This window comes from Oncorhynchus nerka, linkage group LG12 (genome assembly GCF_034236695.1).
Source record: "Oncorhynchus nerka isolate Pitt River linkage group LG12, Oner_Uvic_2.0, whole genome shotgun sequence".
Classification (NCBI taxonomy): Eukaryota; Metazoa; Chordata; class Actinopteri; order Salmoniformes; family Salmonidae; genus Oncorhynchus; species Oncorhynchus nerka.
Genome location: NC_088407.1, coordinates 23,804,403 through 23,821,908, shown reverse-complemented (window position 1 = coordinate 23,821,908; position 17,506 = coordinate 23,804,403). Strand labels below are relative to the sequence as shown.

General features: G+C 44.1%; 2 protein-coding genes across 2 annotated transcripts; one reads left to right on the top strand and one right to left on the bottom strand.

Annotated features, from left to right (window-relative positions):
- Positions 1–330: 330 nt before the first annotated feature.
- Positions 331–5,302, bottom strand: mettl3 (methyltransferase like 3). The gene is made up of 11 exons (XM_029674359.2): positions 4,933–5,302; positions 4,469–4,662; positions 3,439–3,897; positions 3,071–3,246; positions 2,157–2,370; positions 1,737–1,924; positions 1,472–1,510; positions 1,267–1,375; positions 1,041–1,106; positions 760–872; positions 331–649 (listed from the first exon to the last, which is right to left on the bottom strand). The coding sequence occupies exons 1-11, from the start codon at positions 5,033–5,035 to the stop codon at positions 538–540; spliced, it is 1,773 nt and encodes a 590-aa protein (XP_029530219.1). The 5' UTR covers positions 5,036–5,302; the 3' UTR covers positions 331–537.
- A 58-nt stretch (positions 5,303–5,360) lies between these two features.
- On the top strand, positions 5,361–15,570 carry LOC115137989 (tetratricopeptide repeat protein 5-like). Its single transcript, XM_029674360.2, has 10 exons — positions 5,361–5,663; positions 6,223–6,355; positions 7,243–7,454; positions 7,981–8,131; positions 8,400–8,491; positions 8,633–8,689; positions 8,832–8,978; positions 9,247–9,461; positions 14,205–14,349; positions 14,937–15,570. Exons 1-10 carry the CDS (start codon positions 5,601–5,603, stop codon positions 15,054–15,056), a joined length of 1,335 nt encoding a protein of 444 aa, XP_029530220.1. The 5' UTR covers positions 5,361–5,600; the 3' UTR covers positions 15,057–15,570.
- Positions 15,571–17,506: the final 1,936 nt, after the last annotated feature.

Sequence of the window (17,506 nt, the reverse complement as noted above, 5' to 3'; positions counted from 1 at the left end):
CAAATTGTGAAAATGATTGTACGAGAACGTAGTAGCATACATCTGGGGCTACGGTGGTACGTTTGGAATGATGAGAAAAATGTGATTCCTAATTACTGTGAAGAAAATATTGATACATTTCCAATGTCAATGTTTTTCTTTTAATCAAAGTAAATGTAAATCAATCAAGATTCCCAAACTAGCCAGTCCTCACTTTGTATACTGTAGTGCTGTTGTCATGGAAATGGACAAAATGTACTAACAAAGTAATACAAAAAAAAGTATATACTGAAATGTTTTTGGTGGATTCATTGTGCAGTATGTCTGATCCGCATCATAGAGATCCATAAATAGTCCTTCAACCATATTTATTACAAAATGTTGTAATTGGTACAAAAAAATACATAAAAAAACAGAAGGCAGAGTCCATCAGACACTTACTGATCATTATTCAGTGTTTTTCCCTCGGCGTCTAAGTTCATAACGTGACATAACATGTTTATAACAGGACAAGTAATTGACAACGATGACCCCATGGAAGGCGTTTAGGACCACTCTCTACATGTTCTTGGGTTTTGAGATGACTCCGTCTGGGTAACGTTTCTTGAAGCGAGCCACGACATCAGGGTCCAAGAGGTGAATGCCATCTAACTGATTACCAAGAGTTACCCTGAGAGCGAGAGAGAGAGCGAGAGAAAGAGAGAGAGAAGAAAAAGAAAGAATACTCACATACCTCATTTACAAATTCAATGAATACACACCATACACACATACACGTACCAGTTGGGTTGGACATTGTGAGGTCTGCCAAAGAGCTCAATCTTCCTGGTACCAGGTGAGAGTCTCTCAATCATTCCATAAATCTCATCTGGCTTGTGGCTGGTGGAACGCACCTGGAGAGAGAGAGAGAAAGAGGTGGTGGGGAGAGAAAGAGGTAGAGACAAAAGACAAGAATGAGAGAGGACAGGAGAGGGAGAGAGAACAGACAGGGTTGAGTTAAAACATTCTAGGCTCTCATAGGATTGGAACATCAAATAGATTAATTGTGTTTGACCCCTGACCTCTGCCACGATGACATCACAGTCCAGCCCTCTGTTGAATCCCTGGGGCTGTCCCTTCACACCCACCTGAGAAGCACATAGACATCAATACAACTGTACACACACAACTATACCACAATAACAGTAAATATACACAACTGACCGCACTACACTGCCCAGAGCCCACAGAGTCAGATAAGAGGTATGATGGCACACAACACATCACAACACATTACATCACACTCACCAAGCAGTGCTCCTTCCCATGATTGAGCCAGTGACCAGTCCTCCCGGTACGGATGATTCTCTGTAACTGGTTGGTCTTCACCCAAATGATCTCATCAACACGCTCATAGCTACGAGAAAAAAAAGCATGAGTAAGACCAACGGTCAGATTACGACAGTTGACTGACTTACTTATTGGTCCCAAAGGTTGATGAATAAAGACTTACCCCCAAAGACTCAGACATTCTCTACCCAACTCCATAGCCCTAAAAGAAATAGATAGGCATGAAGACTGAACAGCCTATTGAAAAAAGTGAAAGATGTCAATCAAAGCAACAATCAACGTAAACAAAAATCAAGAGTTTATGGCTTGTTATCATATAATTAACCTCTGTCAGACCCTGCATGTCCATTAGCATGCACTGTTCTTCTGGCAGCTGTTTGGTCGAGTAGAAACACACTATTCCACTCATATCTGATTGGTGGAGGTACCTGCCAGTCACCCAGAGGAAGAGGAAGCCGTCGTCCTGGAGGACGGGGATGTGGAGCTTCCTCATCTCGTCGTCCGTCAGAGTCCCGTAGGGCAGCTCCATGTGGATGTCCCAGGGAGGGTCGGCCATCACCACAGAGAACTTCCCCAGAATCGACACGTCCAGGACCCGGATGTCACAACAGATCCACTGTGATGGGGGACAAAACTGGATCAGACTGGATTGAACCACAGCGTCAGTCTGACCACTTCGGGAGGTAACTGACATAACCTATGTAGACAGATTAATTTACCTAATTTCTCCCTTTGGGGAATTACACCATTAGAGACAAAAAATAAAAGCCTAGTCTCCCTCCTCCTCCTTCCTTTTCATAGGCCTCCCCCTTTTCCCTTCATGCCCCTCTCCCTCCATTCCTCCTCACCTGAGAGGGGAACAGTTTCCCCACGTTGCTGTCTTCCTCCCCCTGGTGTAGTCCCACCTCCATGCCCCCAGCCTGGGTCCCCATCAGGCCCCCCTCTGCCTCTGGAGGGGCGTCGATCTCATAGTGCACGTATTTACAGGTGTCCATGTGGAAACAGGTGTTGAGGAAGGAGCAGTCTCCAAGACTCTCGTCTGTGTGCTTGTTGATGATGCGTCTGAGAGAGGGGAGAGACGACAGGGCTCAGCCAATACAGCGGGACCAGATAAGATGCTTCAGCCAATTAAAATAGACTGTAAGTGATTAGATGGAGACATACAGCCAATCACAAGGCTGCGGGCCAGACGGATTACCAGGACGTGTACTCCGGGCATGTGCTGATCAACTGGCAGTCGTCTTCACTGACATTTTCAACATGTCCCTGATTGAGTCTGTAATACCAACATGTGTCAAGCAGACCACCATAGTACCTGTGCCCAAGAACACAAAGGCATCCTGCCTAAATGACTACAGACCCGTAGCACTCACGTCCGTAGCCATGAAGTGCCTTGAAAGGCTGGTAAATGGCTCACATCAACACCATTGATCCGGAGTCCCATAGGGCGGTTGTTAGGGCAGGGTTTGGCCGGATGGGCTTTACACATCTCATCGCGCACTAGGGATTACTTGAGGCGGCCCGGACACCAGCAGGCTGAACTCGGCGGTCAGTTTAACAGTGTTTCCTCCGACACATTGGTGTGGCTGGCTTCCGGGTTAATCGGGCAGGTGTTAAGTGCGGTTTGGCTGGTCATGTTTCAGAAGACTCATGACTCGACCTTCACCTCCCGAGCCCGTTGGAGAGTTGCAGCGATGAGACAAGATTGAAATTGGGAAGAAAAAGGGGGTAAAAAATGGTTGTGTGTGGCAGTAGTACTGACCGGAAGTGCAGCTTGGTGCAGGGCTGGGGTGTGAACCCAGACCGCGTACACTCCTCTTTGGTCCCATGGTCACAGAACTCCTGGACCTGAGCACGACCGCGTGAGCGGAACTTCTCAACGATGGACTGCTCTTTAGCTGTGCTGGTGTTCAGAAGCTCCAGGATTTCTCTGCTCATCTAGATCACACACACACACACACACACACACACACACACACACACACACACAATTTGATTTCACCATTGACTGTGTGGTTGAAAAATGGATTGAACATTGGGCAGTATAATAAGGTTTGTATTGATATGGTTCAAACTAACCCCAGGGTACCCCCATCTCTTTCCCCTCCCTCTACCAAGGTGTGAATGTACCTTCTTGCTCTGCTGCTCCTTGGTGGACTGCTGGTTCAGGAGGCTCTCTATCTCCATGTCCAGGTGAGACGTCTGCCCCTTACTGGTCCTGCCCTGTTTATCTGCCCCGCCCCTTCCTCCTCCAGCCTTCCAATCAGAGGGCCCGGTCAGCTGGGAGGAGGAAGCAGGTGCCAGGGAGATGGAGGAAGTGGGCGGAGGGGAGGGCGGGCTCTGGAGAGCAGGGGAGGAACCTGGCGGACGTTTATGGTGGGCTTGGTCCTCTGCTTTCCTCTTCCTCTGGCCTAAGGCCCCGCCCCCAATCATGGCCCAGAGTTTTGTGTGGTCCACGGAAATGACGAGTGTTGAGGAAGAAGAGGAGGGGGAGGTGGCCACGGATGGCTGCCGGACTTCGATGAGCTCCTGGGCAGAGAACTTGAGCAGCAGACTCTGGATGCAGCCATGGGTGACAGGCACTTCAGACTGTGGAGGAGAAAATAGAGGTGGAATGAAAGAGGAAGGTGAGGAAAGAGAAAGGATAGGAAAAGGAATGTAATACAGTTATGGGAACAGTGGCTTATGAGTGATAAAGTGATTATTCATATCCATAGTCTTCATAAAATTTGTAATAGTGGTCAGCACACACACATATACTATCCAGACCTGGGTTCAAATACTATTTTAGGCATTTCAATTACTTTTCAAAACAAGTATTTAGATAACCTTTATTTGAAAAAACAAGTAGTTGAATATTGGAATGTAGCCTATTTGAAAATACTCAAATACATGCATTTAACCCATGTTTTTGAAAATAGGATTTTATCTACCTAGATGAAAATACTTTCAAATACTATTTATTATTATTTTTACAAATAAACATTAAAATACTCAAATAAAAGTAGTTGTTTTGGGCTGTGTATTTGAAAATACTCAAATACACAGACAAAGGTATTTAAATAACAAATACTCAACTCAAATACACATGTATTTGAACCCTGGTCTGATAATTTTTTTATAGCTAATATTAGATCTTGGTCACAGGATACACACTCACAGTACTGAGCTCATCAGTAATGGTCAAGGAGTCAGTGGGCAGTGAGAGGCTCAGGTCCGACAGATAACCCAGGAGTCTCTTCTCTAGTTCAGGGTCCGGGGGACGTTCAGCCTCCTCCTGTGGGGGACTCTGGAGGGCTGGTCCTGGACTCTCACTCCGCGCTGCAGCCCCTTCAGTACTGCTGCCTCCCACCTCTGCGATAAAAGAAACCCACCAGTTGTAAATCCCATTAGCAGTAACAGTGTTTATGCAGATTAAGAACGTGAATTACTAGTTAACGTCATTCGTTAGTATCTGGACCATATAGCTAAGTGTCCACAGTCATTGACATTTGCTAAACATTTTCAACTTGAACCATCAGCATAGAATCAAATACATCTGTGTGTTGAAATCCCTATTGTCTAATCTTATTTTCCCCATCCCGCCTCTCTCTAGCTAGCTAACGCGTTAGCATAAAGACACACCTGCAGCGAGTTGCGTGGGGTCTTTCCGTCGCCTCTGCAGTCTCTCTCGCAGCGAGTCCAGCTGCTTCTTGTGTGCCTGGATGTTGCTCCATGTATCCGACATTTAGAGTAGGAGCTACCGCGAAAGTGAATCGAAAACGGGGCATGTAAGATCACTTAGTTTAGCGGGATAATGTGGACACCGCTCGCACTGTGTCGGACTAGCAACAACAACGAATGACTGGTTCCCCCTTGTTGTTGGAGGAAACCACCAAGACAGACACATCCAAAATCTAACAGCTAACTTTTCTATTGTAAGTAGAATTTTTCACCTCTCAGAACTCGTTCAAATAAATGTTTTACATAATGTTAGGTCGTGACAACTTTAAAGCAATCGATATGTTAAAATGAGCACAAGACGGATGTTTTTTGAAAACGGACATATTTCCGGTATAAAAGGGATACTTCCTGTTCAGTCTGTTCCAACAACAATACGACATTTGTTGTTAGTTCATTAGCTAGCAATATGCGGTAAAGAAAAAAATACAACAAACTTGAGTTTATTACTTTAAGTAAATTAGAATGGTTTAGCAAATAATAGTTTAATATTATCCAGCTAAGTTACAGGCCAGCCGGTGTCGTGTTGTCAATGTACTCTTCTCGAATTCTTCTAACAACCACTGGAAAAGATGGCGGAAGTGGAGAAGGATGGTGATCCTGCGACTGACAAAGATGATTTACACATTTTAAAAGTATTGCACATTATTATATTATCACTGCATGGAATAGATTGCCATAACTAACCTCGCAATTGTAATGTACGTCGTATTTAAACAGTTACATCCCACATTTCCTTTGTTGCTAGCTAGCTCTCCAGACTCGTTACTATAACAACTGATACCAACTGTCATATTAATCGACCAAAATTCTGTGGTTGATTGTACTATCTTCTAACCGAGTTGGTTGTCTCTAAATCTGACGAGCCATCAGCTGATTGTCGGTTAGTTAACTGTCTAACGTTAGCTTGGCTTGACTTAGTGTCTCTCAGTCTTGGCTAGCCAGCTAAATTGGCGCCTGAGACGTCTAGCCATATGCAGCGATAGATATCTTGCTGTGTCATCATCCCTCAATGCCAGTGAGCATGCATGCACTTATGCAAGGAAACCAACAGTGTCAAGTGTATTTGGTGCATAGCAACACATTTCAAAATTACATTCTTGTAACCTGATCTGGCTCATCATGATTGCATGCCACGCACCTAGCTAATGTCCTTAACAGGTATCAATAACAATTGATCTCTTTCTGGATCAGGAACTAGTGGATGAGTTGTATCATTTTCGGGATCATTACTTTGAGACTCACTGTGTGGAGGATGCAAAGAGGAAATCGAGTGATGTGGCACAGGAGATGGAGAAGACACTAAAGAAGCTGGAGGAGAAAGAAGGTGAGAACAGAAAAGAAAGGCGTGTTCTAATTTGGTAACCACACATGTAAAAAATAATATACTGAGATTTTGCATGATCGCTTTGTATCCATTTGGCATTTAATGTGTAGCTACAAATCTTTTACCACTCTATTCAGTGCTCACAAAGCTTGCCTGACTAGTGATCTTTTTATGCATTATTTAATCATCAAAGACTTGCATAACTAAGACTGGTGTCCCTCCATCTCTTCCAATGCAGAGTCATATAAGCACAGTTGTTGTCCACCAGCCTGCTGTCTCATGCTGTAGCAATTGAGCCTGGGGACGAGGTTACATAAGCACAGTTTTGACTGAGCTTAGCTTGGCATCCGTTTGGGGGGAGGTTACATCTTTAAACACACAGAAAAAGTCAGTTGACTAAAGCAGTGGTTCCCAAACTGTGGGGGCGCTCCCGGGCGGGGGCAGGGGTCACCCCCCCCCCCCCCCCCAAAACGACAGAGGTAACTCCATTTCAAAATTGGGTAGTGCATCATCCATTTTTCTCTTGTCATGTCAGTCATTGCATACCCTACAGTGCTATTTATAACTTGTCAGAAATGTCCAGATCAACTAGCTCATGTCAGATAACGTTTTTCAGCTAGGTTTTTTAGCCAATATATTTTGTTGGAATATTCGAATCACTCAAATATCACATGAATACACATTAGACATGGAAAAATGTACGTCAAGCTTTAAAACGGCACCATATCTCTACGCCAACAAGAGGGATGTGAACAGTGCTTGTGCCCATAGAAGTAGACGTGGGGCGCGGGAATGTTCTCCAATGCCGGAAGGGGGGCCTGAGTGAAACAGTTTAGGAACCACTAGACTAGAGAATCATCTCTCTGTCGTCCCTTCGTCTCCTCCAGAGTCATATAAGCACAGTGCTGAGTTCCTGCTGCTGCGGGGTCGCTCCCTGGGGGTGTCTCCGGAGTATAGCACCACCGCTGGGGAGTGCCTGTCCCGGGCCGTGAAGCTGGAGCCTGGACTAGTGGAGGGCTGGAACACACTGGGGGAGCAGTACTGGAAGAAAGGAGACCTGACCACCGCTAAGACCTGCTTCACTGGAGCCCTGCAGCAGGTTAGCAATAAGATAATAAGATAACACAGTAATCATGTGTTTTATTTGCATAGCTGGGCTTTTAAATCAGACAGCATGAGTCACAAAGCTCTTCGGGTTAACTGGAGAGTGGTGTCGGTGCCGTGGTACTGTTGTTGTGTTGAGATCAAGGTATGCAGTAGAACCTTACTGATCAAGAACAGAATGCATGTAAAGTGTTCATAACTGGTTATAGCCCAAGTTATAGGCCTGCATAAACAACAGCTGTTTATCACAACCTTTCAAGCCATAACTCTCTCATATCTCCCATTGTGTGCACCTTCCTTTGTCTCTTTCTACCTTTATTTTTGTTTACCCTGGTCTGTTTTATTCTCTATTGCTACATCATGGAAATTGAACTATCCCCAAACCAATATCAAATTATTAATATTTTTAATGAGTGGGGCTGTCTCTGGTTGCTGGGATCAACAGCTGTAACCGCTAGACCAAACAGGCGATAATATCCTAATATTATCGCGATCACGTCTCTTTTCTCCCTCCGTCCCAGAGTAAGAACAAAGTATCTCTGCGTAGTCTGTCCATGGTGCTGAGGCAGCTGCCAGGAGGGGGCGGTGATGAGCAGGGGAAGAGGGTGCTGGAGAGCGTGGCCATGGCCAGGCAGGCTGTACAGCTGGACGTCACCGACGGCACCTCCTGGTGTGAGTATGATGGATAATATCATAACAGATTCATATTTTCCAGTGGTTAGGAGTTCAGAGAATTAAAGTGTGGGGGACACGGCCGGGGATAGTGGGGGTGGAGCATGCATACAGTTATATATGTTGTGTGAATAGGTTTGGCTGTAATTCAGGATCTCCAAAGAGAGGATAAAAGAACGTACATGTTGGTATGAGAAAACGTCCTCTAGTACTGAATATGATTGGATAGTGGATGATGTATTGATGATGTATTGGTGTATGTTGACAGACATCCTGGGGAACGCCTACATCTCCCTGTTCTTCACCTGCAGACAGAATCCACAAATGTCTCAGCAGGCTCTGAGTGCCTATGCACAGGCTGTGAGTACACACACAAACCAAACTCTGTTGTATTTACAAAGCCTGACAGGATAGTAGGAGTGGGTCAATTAGAATGTTGTGCAATAATCACTGTTAAGCACTATATAATTCCTTCCCTCATCTGTTCTCTCTCTCTCTCAGGAGAAAGTGGACCGAACAGCAACCTCCAACCCCGATCTGCACTTCAATAGAGCCACGGTAAAACATTATCGTTGGCATATTCTGATATGATTCTTATAATATGCGTATGGTACTTACTTCAATAATTCCATTACACAGAAAAAATGCATATACAAGTAAACTGAAGCTAATGATCCATGCCTGTGTCTAACCCCTCCAGCTGTTTCAGTATGAGGAGATGTTTGGGTCTGCCCTGGGCGGGTACAGTCGCGCTGCGGCCCTGGACCCTGCGTGGGAGGAGCCTCCAGAGAGGGAGAAGCAGCTGCTGGAATACCTGGAGAAACTCACAACACTCACAGAGAACAAGGTAGAAACAGTAGAACCCCCCCCCCCCCCCACATACATTTACACACATTCATATACATAAACTGGACAGGGCACATTAGTCTCCAATCTACATCTATCAGCAGTTCATGTGATCTGTATAGGATATAAACTTAATAAAATATACAAACACATTTCTTGTCAACTAATGCAAATGTGTATCAGAATTATAAATCACCAGTAGGTGGCAGCAGAGTCCTATGCTTTTCCACTGATAACAGTGTACTACTCTTTTACTGTCACCCCTTCAGGGGAAGGTGAAGGCCCGGCGCCTGCGAACGATGCTCTCCAACCTCAGCCCGTTGGCCCTGGGGCCATGCTCCTCCCCTCAGTTCCGCTCCCCCGCAGGCCGCGTTGGGAGCCTGGAGCCCCGGACCCTGTCTTCCCTGACACACGGTCACAACGCTGGGGTGGCTGCCCTGGGAAAGGTTGTGTTCAGCCTGGCCTCAGAGGGACGCATGGCCTTGTGAGTTCCACTTCCTCTAGTGTTAGACTGTAATATTGAGTCTGCTGTGTACTTTGTGTGTGTGGATCAATGTGTGTAAGATGTACAGTTGAAGTCAGAAGTTTACATACACCTTAGCCAATTACATTTAAACTCAGTTTTTCACAATTCCTGACATTTAATCCTAGTAAAAATTCCCTGTCTTAGGTCAGTTAGGATCACCACTTTATTTTAAGAATGTCAAATGTCAGAATAATAGTAGAGGATGATTTATTTCAGCTTTTATTTATTTCATCACATTCCCAGTGGGTCAGAAGTTTACATACACTCAATTAGTATTTGGTAGCATTGCCTTTAAATTGTTTAATTTGGGTCAAACGTTTCAGGGAGGATTCCACAAGCTTCCCACAATAAGTTGGGTGAATTTTGGACCATTCCTCCTGACAGAGCTGGTGGAATGGGGTCAGGTTTGTAGGCCTCCTTGCTCGCACACAAGCGTTTTCAGTTCTCCCCACACATTTTCTATAGGATTGTGGTCAGGGCTTTGTGATGGCCACTCCAATACCTTGACTTTGTTGTCCTTAAGCCATTTTGCCACAACTTTGGAAGTATGCTTGGGGTCATTGTCCATTTGGAAGACCCATTTGCTACCAAGCTTTGAGTTTGAGTTTATTTTATTTTTACAGGGACAGTGCACATTAATCAACGTTTCAGTAAAAGTGCCGGTTTTAGCCAGCCGGCTAATTTTCAACCGCAGTCCCTGGGCAGGTTATTAAAAACAATTACAATATAGACAATAGCAACATAGAACAAGCAAGACATAGGACAAGCAAGACATAGCATACAGACAGAGCAACATAGGACAAGCAAGACGTAGCATACAGACAGAGCAACACAGAACAAAAAGCAGCAAGACAAAATTCATAAAAGCAACAAAGTGTTTCCACACCTCACAAGCTACAGTCAATAGACAACATGGAAAGCGGCAACACACAGCTAGGGACCATGTTCACAAATCTGATTGACCTTTAGCCATGTCTTCAAGCATTTTGTGAAAGTGTGATATGTGGTGCAGTTATGTGTGTCTGATGGCAGTGTATTCCAGACATGGGAAGCTCTCACAGAGAATGCAGATTTACTAAAGGTGCTTTTCCTTAGGGGAACTATACAGTCACCTCTCATGGCAGACCTTGTGGATCTGCTGCCATATGTCTGGGTTTTCTGTTTAACAAAAATATTGAGTGGAGGGGGAGCCAGGCCATTAAGGATCTTGAATACAAGACATGCGTCGGTGTATTGCACAAGATTTTCCCAACTCAAGAGCTCATGCTTTCTAAGGATGTGACAATGATGATGGCTATTGGGCTTCATATCAAGCACTTTGAGAGCCTGTTTGTAGACAGACTGAATAGGTTTTAATGTTGTACAGCAAGCTTAGGCCCAACTAGTCAAGCAGTATGTTAAGTGGGGGAGTATCATAGATTTGAAGTACAGTTTTGCTACCTCTGTAGTCAAACAATTTCGTATAAATCGGAAATTAGCTAGGTTGAATTTGGTTATTTGAATTACCTTTTTCACATGCTTTTTAAAAGAGAGGTTGGAATCAAGTATGATGCCAAGGTACTTAAAATCGGATACCATCTGGAGCTTCTCCACCGACGCATAGATATCTGGCTCAGTAGCATCTGTTGCCCTCTTTGTGAAGAACATGCAAACAGTTTTTTTCACATTGAGATGCAAACACGAGTCACTGAGCCACTTTGTAACCTGGACCATTACAGTAGTGAGTTCTTGTGCAGCTTGTTGTTTGCTCTTTGCATGCACATATATCACTGTATCATCTGCATACATTTGAACTTCAGACCCAGTACAGACAGAAGGCAGATCATTAATGTACAGGCTGAACAGGAGGGGCCCCAGTATTGACCCTTGGGGCACGCCCACATCATAGCTACGAGTGGGTGACAGCTCATTGCTCACTCTGACACACTGAGTTCTGCCTTCAAGGTATGATTTCATCCATCTCAAGGCATCAGGGGAAAAGTTGAACTTGGACAATTTTATGATGAGAATCTCATGGTTAACAGTATCAAAAGCCTTTAACTTCCTGATTGATGTCTTGAGATGTTGCTTCAATATATCCACATAATTTTCCTGCCTCGTGATGCCATCTATTTTGTGAAGTGCACCAGTCCCTCCCACAGCAAAGCACCCCCACAACATGATGCTGCCACCCCTGTGCTTCACAGTTAGGATGGTGTTTTTTGGCTTACAAGCCTCCCCCTTTTTCCTCCAAACATAATGTGGTCATTATGTCCAAACAGTTCTATTTTTGTTTCATCAGACCAGAGGACATTTCTCCAAAAAGTACGGTCTTTGTCCCCATGTGCAGTTGCAAACCGTAGTCTGGCTTTTTTATGGCGGTTTTGGGGCAGTGGCTTCTTCCTTGCTGAGCGGCCTTTCAGGTTATGTTGATATAGGACTTGTTTTACTATGGATATAGGTCCTTGCTGTTCTGGGATTGATTTGCACTTTTCCACCAAAGTACGTTCATCTCTAGGAGACAGAACGGGTCTCCTTCCTAAGCAGTATTTATTCTTTTCACCTTTATTTAACCAGGTAGGCTAGTTGAGAACAAGTTCTCATTTACAACTGCGACCTGGCCAAGATAAAGCAAAGCAGTGTGACACGAACAACAACACAGAGTTACACATGGAATAAAAAAACATACAGTCAATAACACAATAGAAAAAAAGTCTATATACAGTGTGTGCAAATGAGGTAAGATAAGGGAGGTAGTCAATAAATAGGCCATAGTGGAGAAATAATTACAATTTAGCAATTAAACACTGGAGTGGTAATGTGCAAGTAGAGATACTGGGGTGCAAAGGAGCAAAAACATAAATAACGGTATGGGGATGAGGTAGTTGGATTGGCTATTTACAGATGGGCTATGTACAGGTGCAGTGATCTGTGAGCTGCTCTGACAGCTTGTGCTTAAAGTTAGTGAGGGAGATATTGGTCTCCAGCTTCAGTGATTTTTGCAATTCGTTCCAGTCATTGGCAGCAGAGAACTGGAAGGAAAGGCGGCCAAAGGAGGAATTGGCTTTGGGGGTGACCAGTGAAATATACCTGCTTGGAGCGCCTGTTACGGGTGGGGGCTGCTATGGTGACCAGTGAGCTGAGATAAGGTGGGGCTTTACCTAGCAAAGACTTATAGATGACCTGGAGCCAGTGGGGTTGGTGACAAATATGTAGCGAGGGCCAGCCAACGAGAGCATACAGGTTGCAGTGGTGGGTAGTATACGGGGCTTTGGTGACAAAACGGGTGGCACTGTGATAGACTGCATCCAGTTTTCTGAGTAGAGTGCTGGGGCTATTTTGTAAATGATATTGCCAAAGTCAAGGATCGGTAGGATAGTCAGTTTTATGAGGATATGTTTGGCAGCATGAGTGAAGGATGCTTTGTTTGCGAAATACGAAGCTGATTCTAGATTTAATTTTGGATTGGATATGCTTAATGTGAGTCTGGAAGGAGAGTTTACAGTCTAACGAGACACCTAGGTATTTGTAGATGTCCACATATTCTAAGTCAGAACCGTCCCGAGTAGTGATGCTGGACGGGTGTGCAGGTGCTGGTAGCGATTGGTTGAAGAGCATGCATTTAGTTTTAATTGCATTTAAGAGCAGTTGGAGGCCACGGAAGGAGTGTTGTATGGCATTGAAGCTCGTCTGGAGGTTAGTGTCCCAAGAAGGGCCAGAAGTATACAGAATGGTGACATCTGCGTAGAGGTGGATCAGAGAATCACCAGCAGCAAGAGCGACATCATTGATGTATACAGAGAAAAGAGTCGGGCCTGAGAATTGAACCCTGTGGCATCCCCATAGAGACTGCCAGAGGTCCGGACAACAGGCCTTCCGATTTTACACACTGAACTCTGTCTGAGAAGTAGTTGGTGAACCAAGCGAGGCAGTCATTTGAGAAACCAAGGCTGTTGAGTCTGCCGATAAGAATGTGGTGATTGACAAGAGTCGAAAGCCGGTATGACAGCTGCATGGTCCCATGGTGTTTATACTTGCATACTATTGTTTGTACAGATGAACGTGGTACCTTCAGGCATTTGGAAATTGCTCCCAAGGATGAACCTGACTTGTGGAGGTAAAAAAAAATTCTGAGGTCTTGGCTGATTTCTTTGGACTTTTCCATGATGTCATGCAAAGAGGCACTGAGTTTGAAGGCAGGCCTTGAAATACATCCACAGGTACACCTCCAATTGACTCAAATGATGTCAATTAGCCTATCGGAAGCTTCTAAAGCCATGACATAATTTTCAGGAATTTTCCAAGCTGTTTAAAGGCACAGTCAGCAGTGTATGTAAACTTCTGACCCGCTGGAATTGTAATACAGTAAATTATAAGTGAAATAATCTGTCTAAAAACAATTGTTGGAAAATGTAGTTGTGTCATGCGCAAAGTAGATTTCCTAACCGACTTGCCAAAACTATAGTTTGTTAACAAGACATTTGTGGAGTGGTTGAAAAACGAATTTTAATGACTCCAACCTAAGTGTATGTAAACTTCCGACTTCAACTGTACCTTTTTCTGCATGTTTGGGATGATGGAAGTAAGTTGCTGTCTACATGCCCCTTTGTTTGAAGGTGTATGAACTGAAGGGCTATATTGCTGTATGTTTTGCCTTGCTGGGGTACATTTGCTATGGTGGATAGACAGTGATATGATACTGTGTCTCTCTCTGTCTCCCAGTACGTTCGGCATCGTGGACAGTGAGGAAACATGCTGCGTGGTCATGGTCTATAACACAGCAGACAACTGGGGAGTTCTGATTGGAGACTCTGTGGTGATCCCGGAGCCACAGGTCAAACGCCACAGTGTAGCACACAACGACCAGGTTAGTGTGTCTTTCTCTACAGCTTACATGGATCTTTACACACTTTTTACTTACAATGATTGTGATGTAATTCTATCTACTTTAGCTGAATGCACTGATTTTAGGTGTCTCTGAATCTGAGTGTCCTCATAACTCGAGTGAGGGAAAAAAAAGTTTTAAATGGCATACAATGAGCTCTCCTGTGATTTTTGTCAGTGCATGGCCTGACGGTCTAAGACTCAGGCCCTGGGAAGGAACATTTTAAAGGCCCATCTCCTGGCTTCGGAGGGAAAATGTGGAAGTTTAATGTATAATTGGGGGAGTACTGTAGATCCCAATATCCCTGTGAGCCTTCCAAGCCCGTGTTGGCCAGGGTTAAGAACGAAAATTGGAGATGAATAATATTGCATCATCTAAACTTATACCAAGGATCCCTTGGCCAAAATGTTTAAACTGTTGTACATTGCCAAAGACAGACTCCCTCTGTTAGACTTAATTATCAAAACTGACATCACTTGAACTCCACCAAGGCTACTACAGATCTAGGGGGTCTCTTCATTTCTGATTTTCCAATCTATTATATCTCCTTTCTCTTGGCCCTGCTGTAGACGTTTGACTTCCGCAGTATACGAGTGGACTCCCCTCTGCTCCTCATCGTCAACGGCAAGAGACAGAACGTCCAGGCTCAGACTGCAGCCTCAGTCAGCTACAAACCCCAGAGTGAATGAGAGAAGGGGGATGATAGAGAAAGGGGGGGCAGACAGACAGGGAGCTAGGAAGGAGCGTGAAGAGCCTGTGTGCCTGTTTAAAAAATAAAAAAAAAAAAAAAAGTTTTTATCTTAGTTTTGTAAATAGTAGATCCTTGTTTGTTAAATAGTCTTTAGGAATACACTGTTTGTACATAATTATAAATATTTTTATTTGTATTTTGTTAAAGTGGGAGGGAGGCTGGGGGATTTTGTAAATTACCGACTACTAATATGATAATTAATTGTGGTGAAGATGGTGTCCGACATGGGTTCAAGACATTAAAACAAACATGTCTCCAATGTGGACATGATTTAAACGTTTGCTTTATCATGTAGTTGATCATCTTTCACCATGATGTTAGTCAAACCTTCCATAGGGAAAAATAACACTGTCATGCTGTATTTTATTGAGAAATAAGTGCAAACATTAAGTTGTAAATCAAAGTAACTTCTGGTAACAAAAATGCAACCATTAAACTACAATATCAAACTGTTTTGTTGGATGCTGATTGGCCGTCACAGACACACCTATGCCTGCTAACATGATCACCTAATCTCCATCAGAATATAATGTTTATGTTGCTTTCCGAATCATCTCTTGTATTTATATCAACCCCCACACTATTTCTCCTTACTTCCAGCCTACTATTTAGATTGGTACAGCGGGGGGGGGGGGGGGGTAATATAAGCCTCGTTGTCTGCCTATCCGACCTCGGAAACAACGTTTCACTTTTGAATCTCGATCTCTGTAGCTAGCTAGTACCATACATAGTGAACGGTGCCCAGACGGGGCAACCTTTTCTGAGCCAGTCGAATTCACGCATCAACGTCATTATTATTTATTTTATTTAACCTTTTTTTTTTTTTTAACTGTACATACTGTATCATATCCAAGTAAATGCCAATAGAAAAAAAACTCAAACGAAGGAAAATGCAGCTATTGTACTGTCATTCCTGGTTCAATGTTTGACGTGACTGAGTTAGTTGAAGTTGGCTAGCTCGCTAGCAAGTGACAACAACGTCATCTAGCCTGCATAGCAACCATTTTGTTTAGACATTAAGACCAGTCCTTTTGCATAGCAACTTTGCAAAAAGAATTACGTTTAAACGACTGGTTTGCGTCTGTCGCAATATGACCAAGATAACTAACAACTACATCCGGAATATATCTCTTCTGCTGGAAGAATTAAATTGTATGAATTGATTTACACCATTTACATGTGACTGTATTTCTGATACAGCACTGCTTCTTGTGCCTTATTGCTTAAATGCAGACGGGTACCAAACCAGCATTGTCTCAGTAGTAGAATAAGAATGAGTCTATTCTATTCATTCTAATCCTGGAATTTGAAGTCTCAGTCATTTTTGAGTAAGGCCCCTGTCTCTGGCAGGAGGTCTTGGCTCCAGGGAAAAGAGGCGCATGTCTCCCTTGGGTTCATGCCCAATAATGGAGGACTCCTCAGGGGGAAGGGCTTTCTGATCACCCCTGGGGAACAGGTGGGAAGTGGTAAAACAAGCTATTTTTGTCAAGTTGATTTTCCCTTTTCATAGACAGTACACTAATTATGCCCTGTTCTCAAATGGCTTTCTCTGTCTTGTACTCTTTGTATTGTGTACCCACTCTTCTCTATACATCCTCCACTATGTCTTCATTACAAATCCTAACTTGAGATCCGCTTGCACAAGTTCATTTAACTCTTGTAACAGTGCATGAATTCATGTGAAATCCTGAGTATTATTACATACTGGTTTCTAGTTATGTTTCAGGCCTATAGTATATCACTAGATCTTCCTCTTGATTTTCCCTCCCTCTCTCTCTCTCTAACCTGTGTTGAACTCTGTGGGTCCTGGCTGGCATGGTGTCTCTGTCCCCCACCACCATGTTGCGTAGCCTCAGCAAGTCATTGAGCACCTGTAGCTTCTGGTACGGCCTGTTCCTCTTCATCAGACGCTCTGACACCTCACTGTTCTTCCTCTTGTACTCCTCCATCACCTGGAAAAGACAAGGGAACTGGGATACCAGGGAAGTGGAGGGAGGAGACTGCGTGAATCAGGCCTTCGTGTTTGAATTGCTGCAAAGAAACCACTGCTAAAAGACACCAATAATAAGAGGAGATTTGCTTGGGCCAAGAAACACGAGCAATGGACATTAGACCGGTGGAAATCTGTCCTTTGGTCTGATGAGTCCAAATGTGAGATTTTTGGTTCCAACCGCCGTGTCTTTATGAGATGCAGAGTAGGTTAATGGATGATCTCCACTGTGAAGCGTGGAGGAGGAGGTGTGATGGGGTGCTTTGCTGGTGACACTGTCTGTAATTTGTTTAGAATTCAAGGCACACTTAACCAGCATGACTACCACAGCATTCTGCAGCGATGCGCCATCCCATCTTGTTTGAACTTAATTCGTTTTTTAACAGGAATCCAAAACA

Bases quoted from the DNA above. Each gene is read 5' to 3' on its own strand.
- mettl3 (XM_029674359.2), bottom strand. From the start codon at position 5,035: ATGTCGGATACATGGAGCAACATCCAGGCACACAAGAAGCAGCTGGAC. The intron at 4,663-4,932 runs GTGTGTCTTTAT...CTTTTATCGCAG, and splicing joins CCCCACGCAACTCGCTGCAG to AGGTGGGAGGCAGCAGTACT. The intron at 873-1,040 runs GTCAGGGGTCAA...CTCTCTCTCCAG, and splicing joins GTGATGTCATCGTGGCAGAG to GTGCGTTCCACCAGCCACAA.
- LOC115137989 (XM_029674360.2), top strand. From the start codon at position 5,601: ATGGCGGAAGTGGAGAAGGATGGTGATCCTGCGACTGACAAAGATGAT. The intron at 8,690-8,831 runs GTAAAACATTAT...TAACCCCTCCAG, and splicing joins TGCACTTCAATAGAGCCACG to CTGTTTCAGTATGAGGAGAT. The intron at 8,979-9,246 runs GTAGAAACAGTA...TCACCCCTTCAG, and splicing joins CAACACTCACAGAGAACAAG to GGGAAGGTGAAGGCCCGGCG.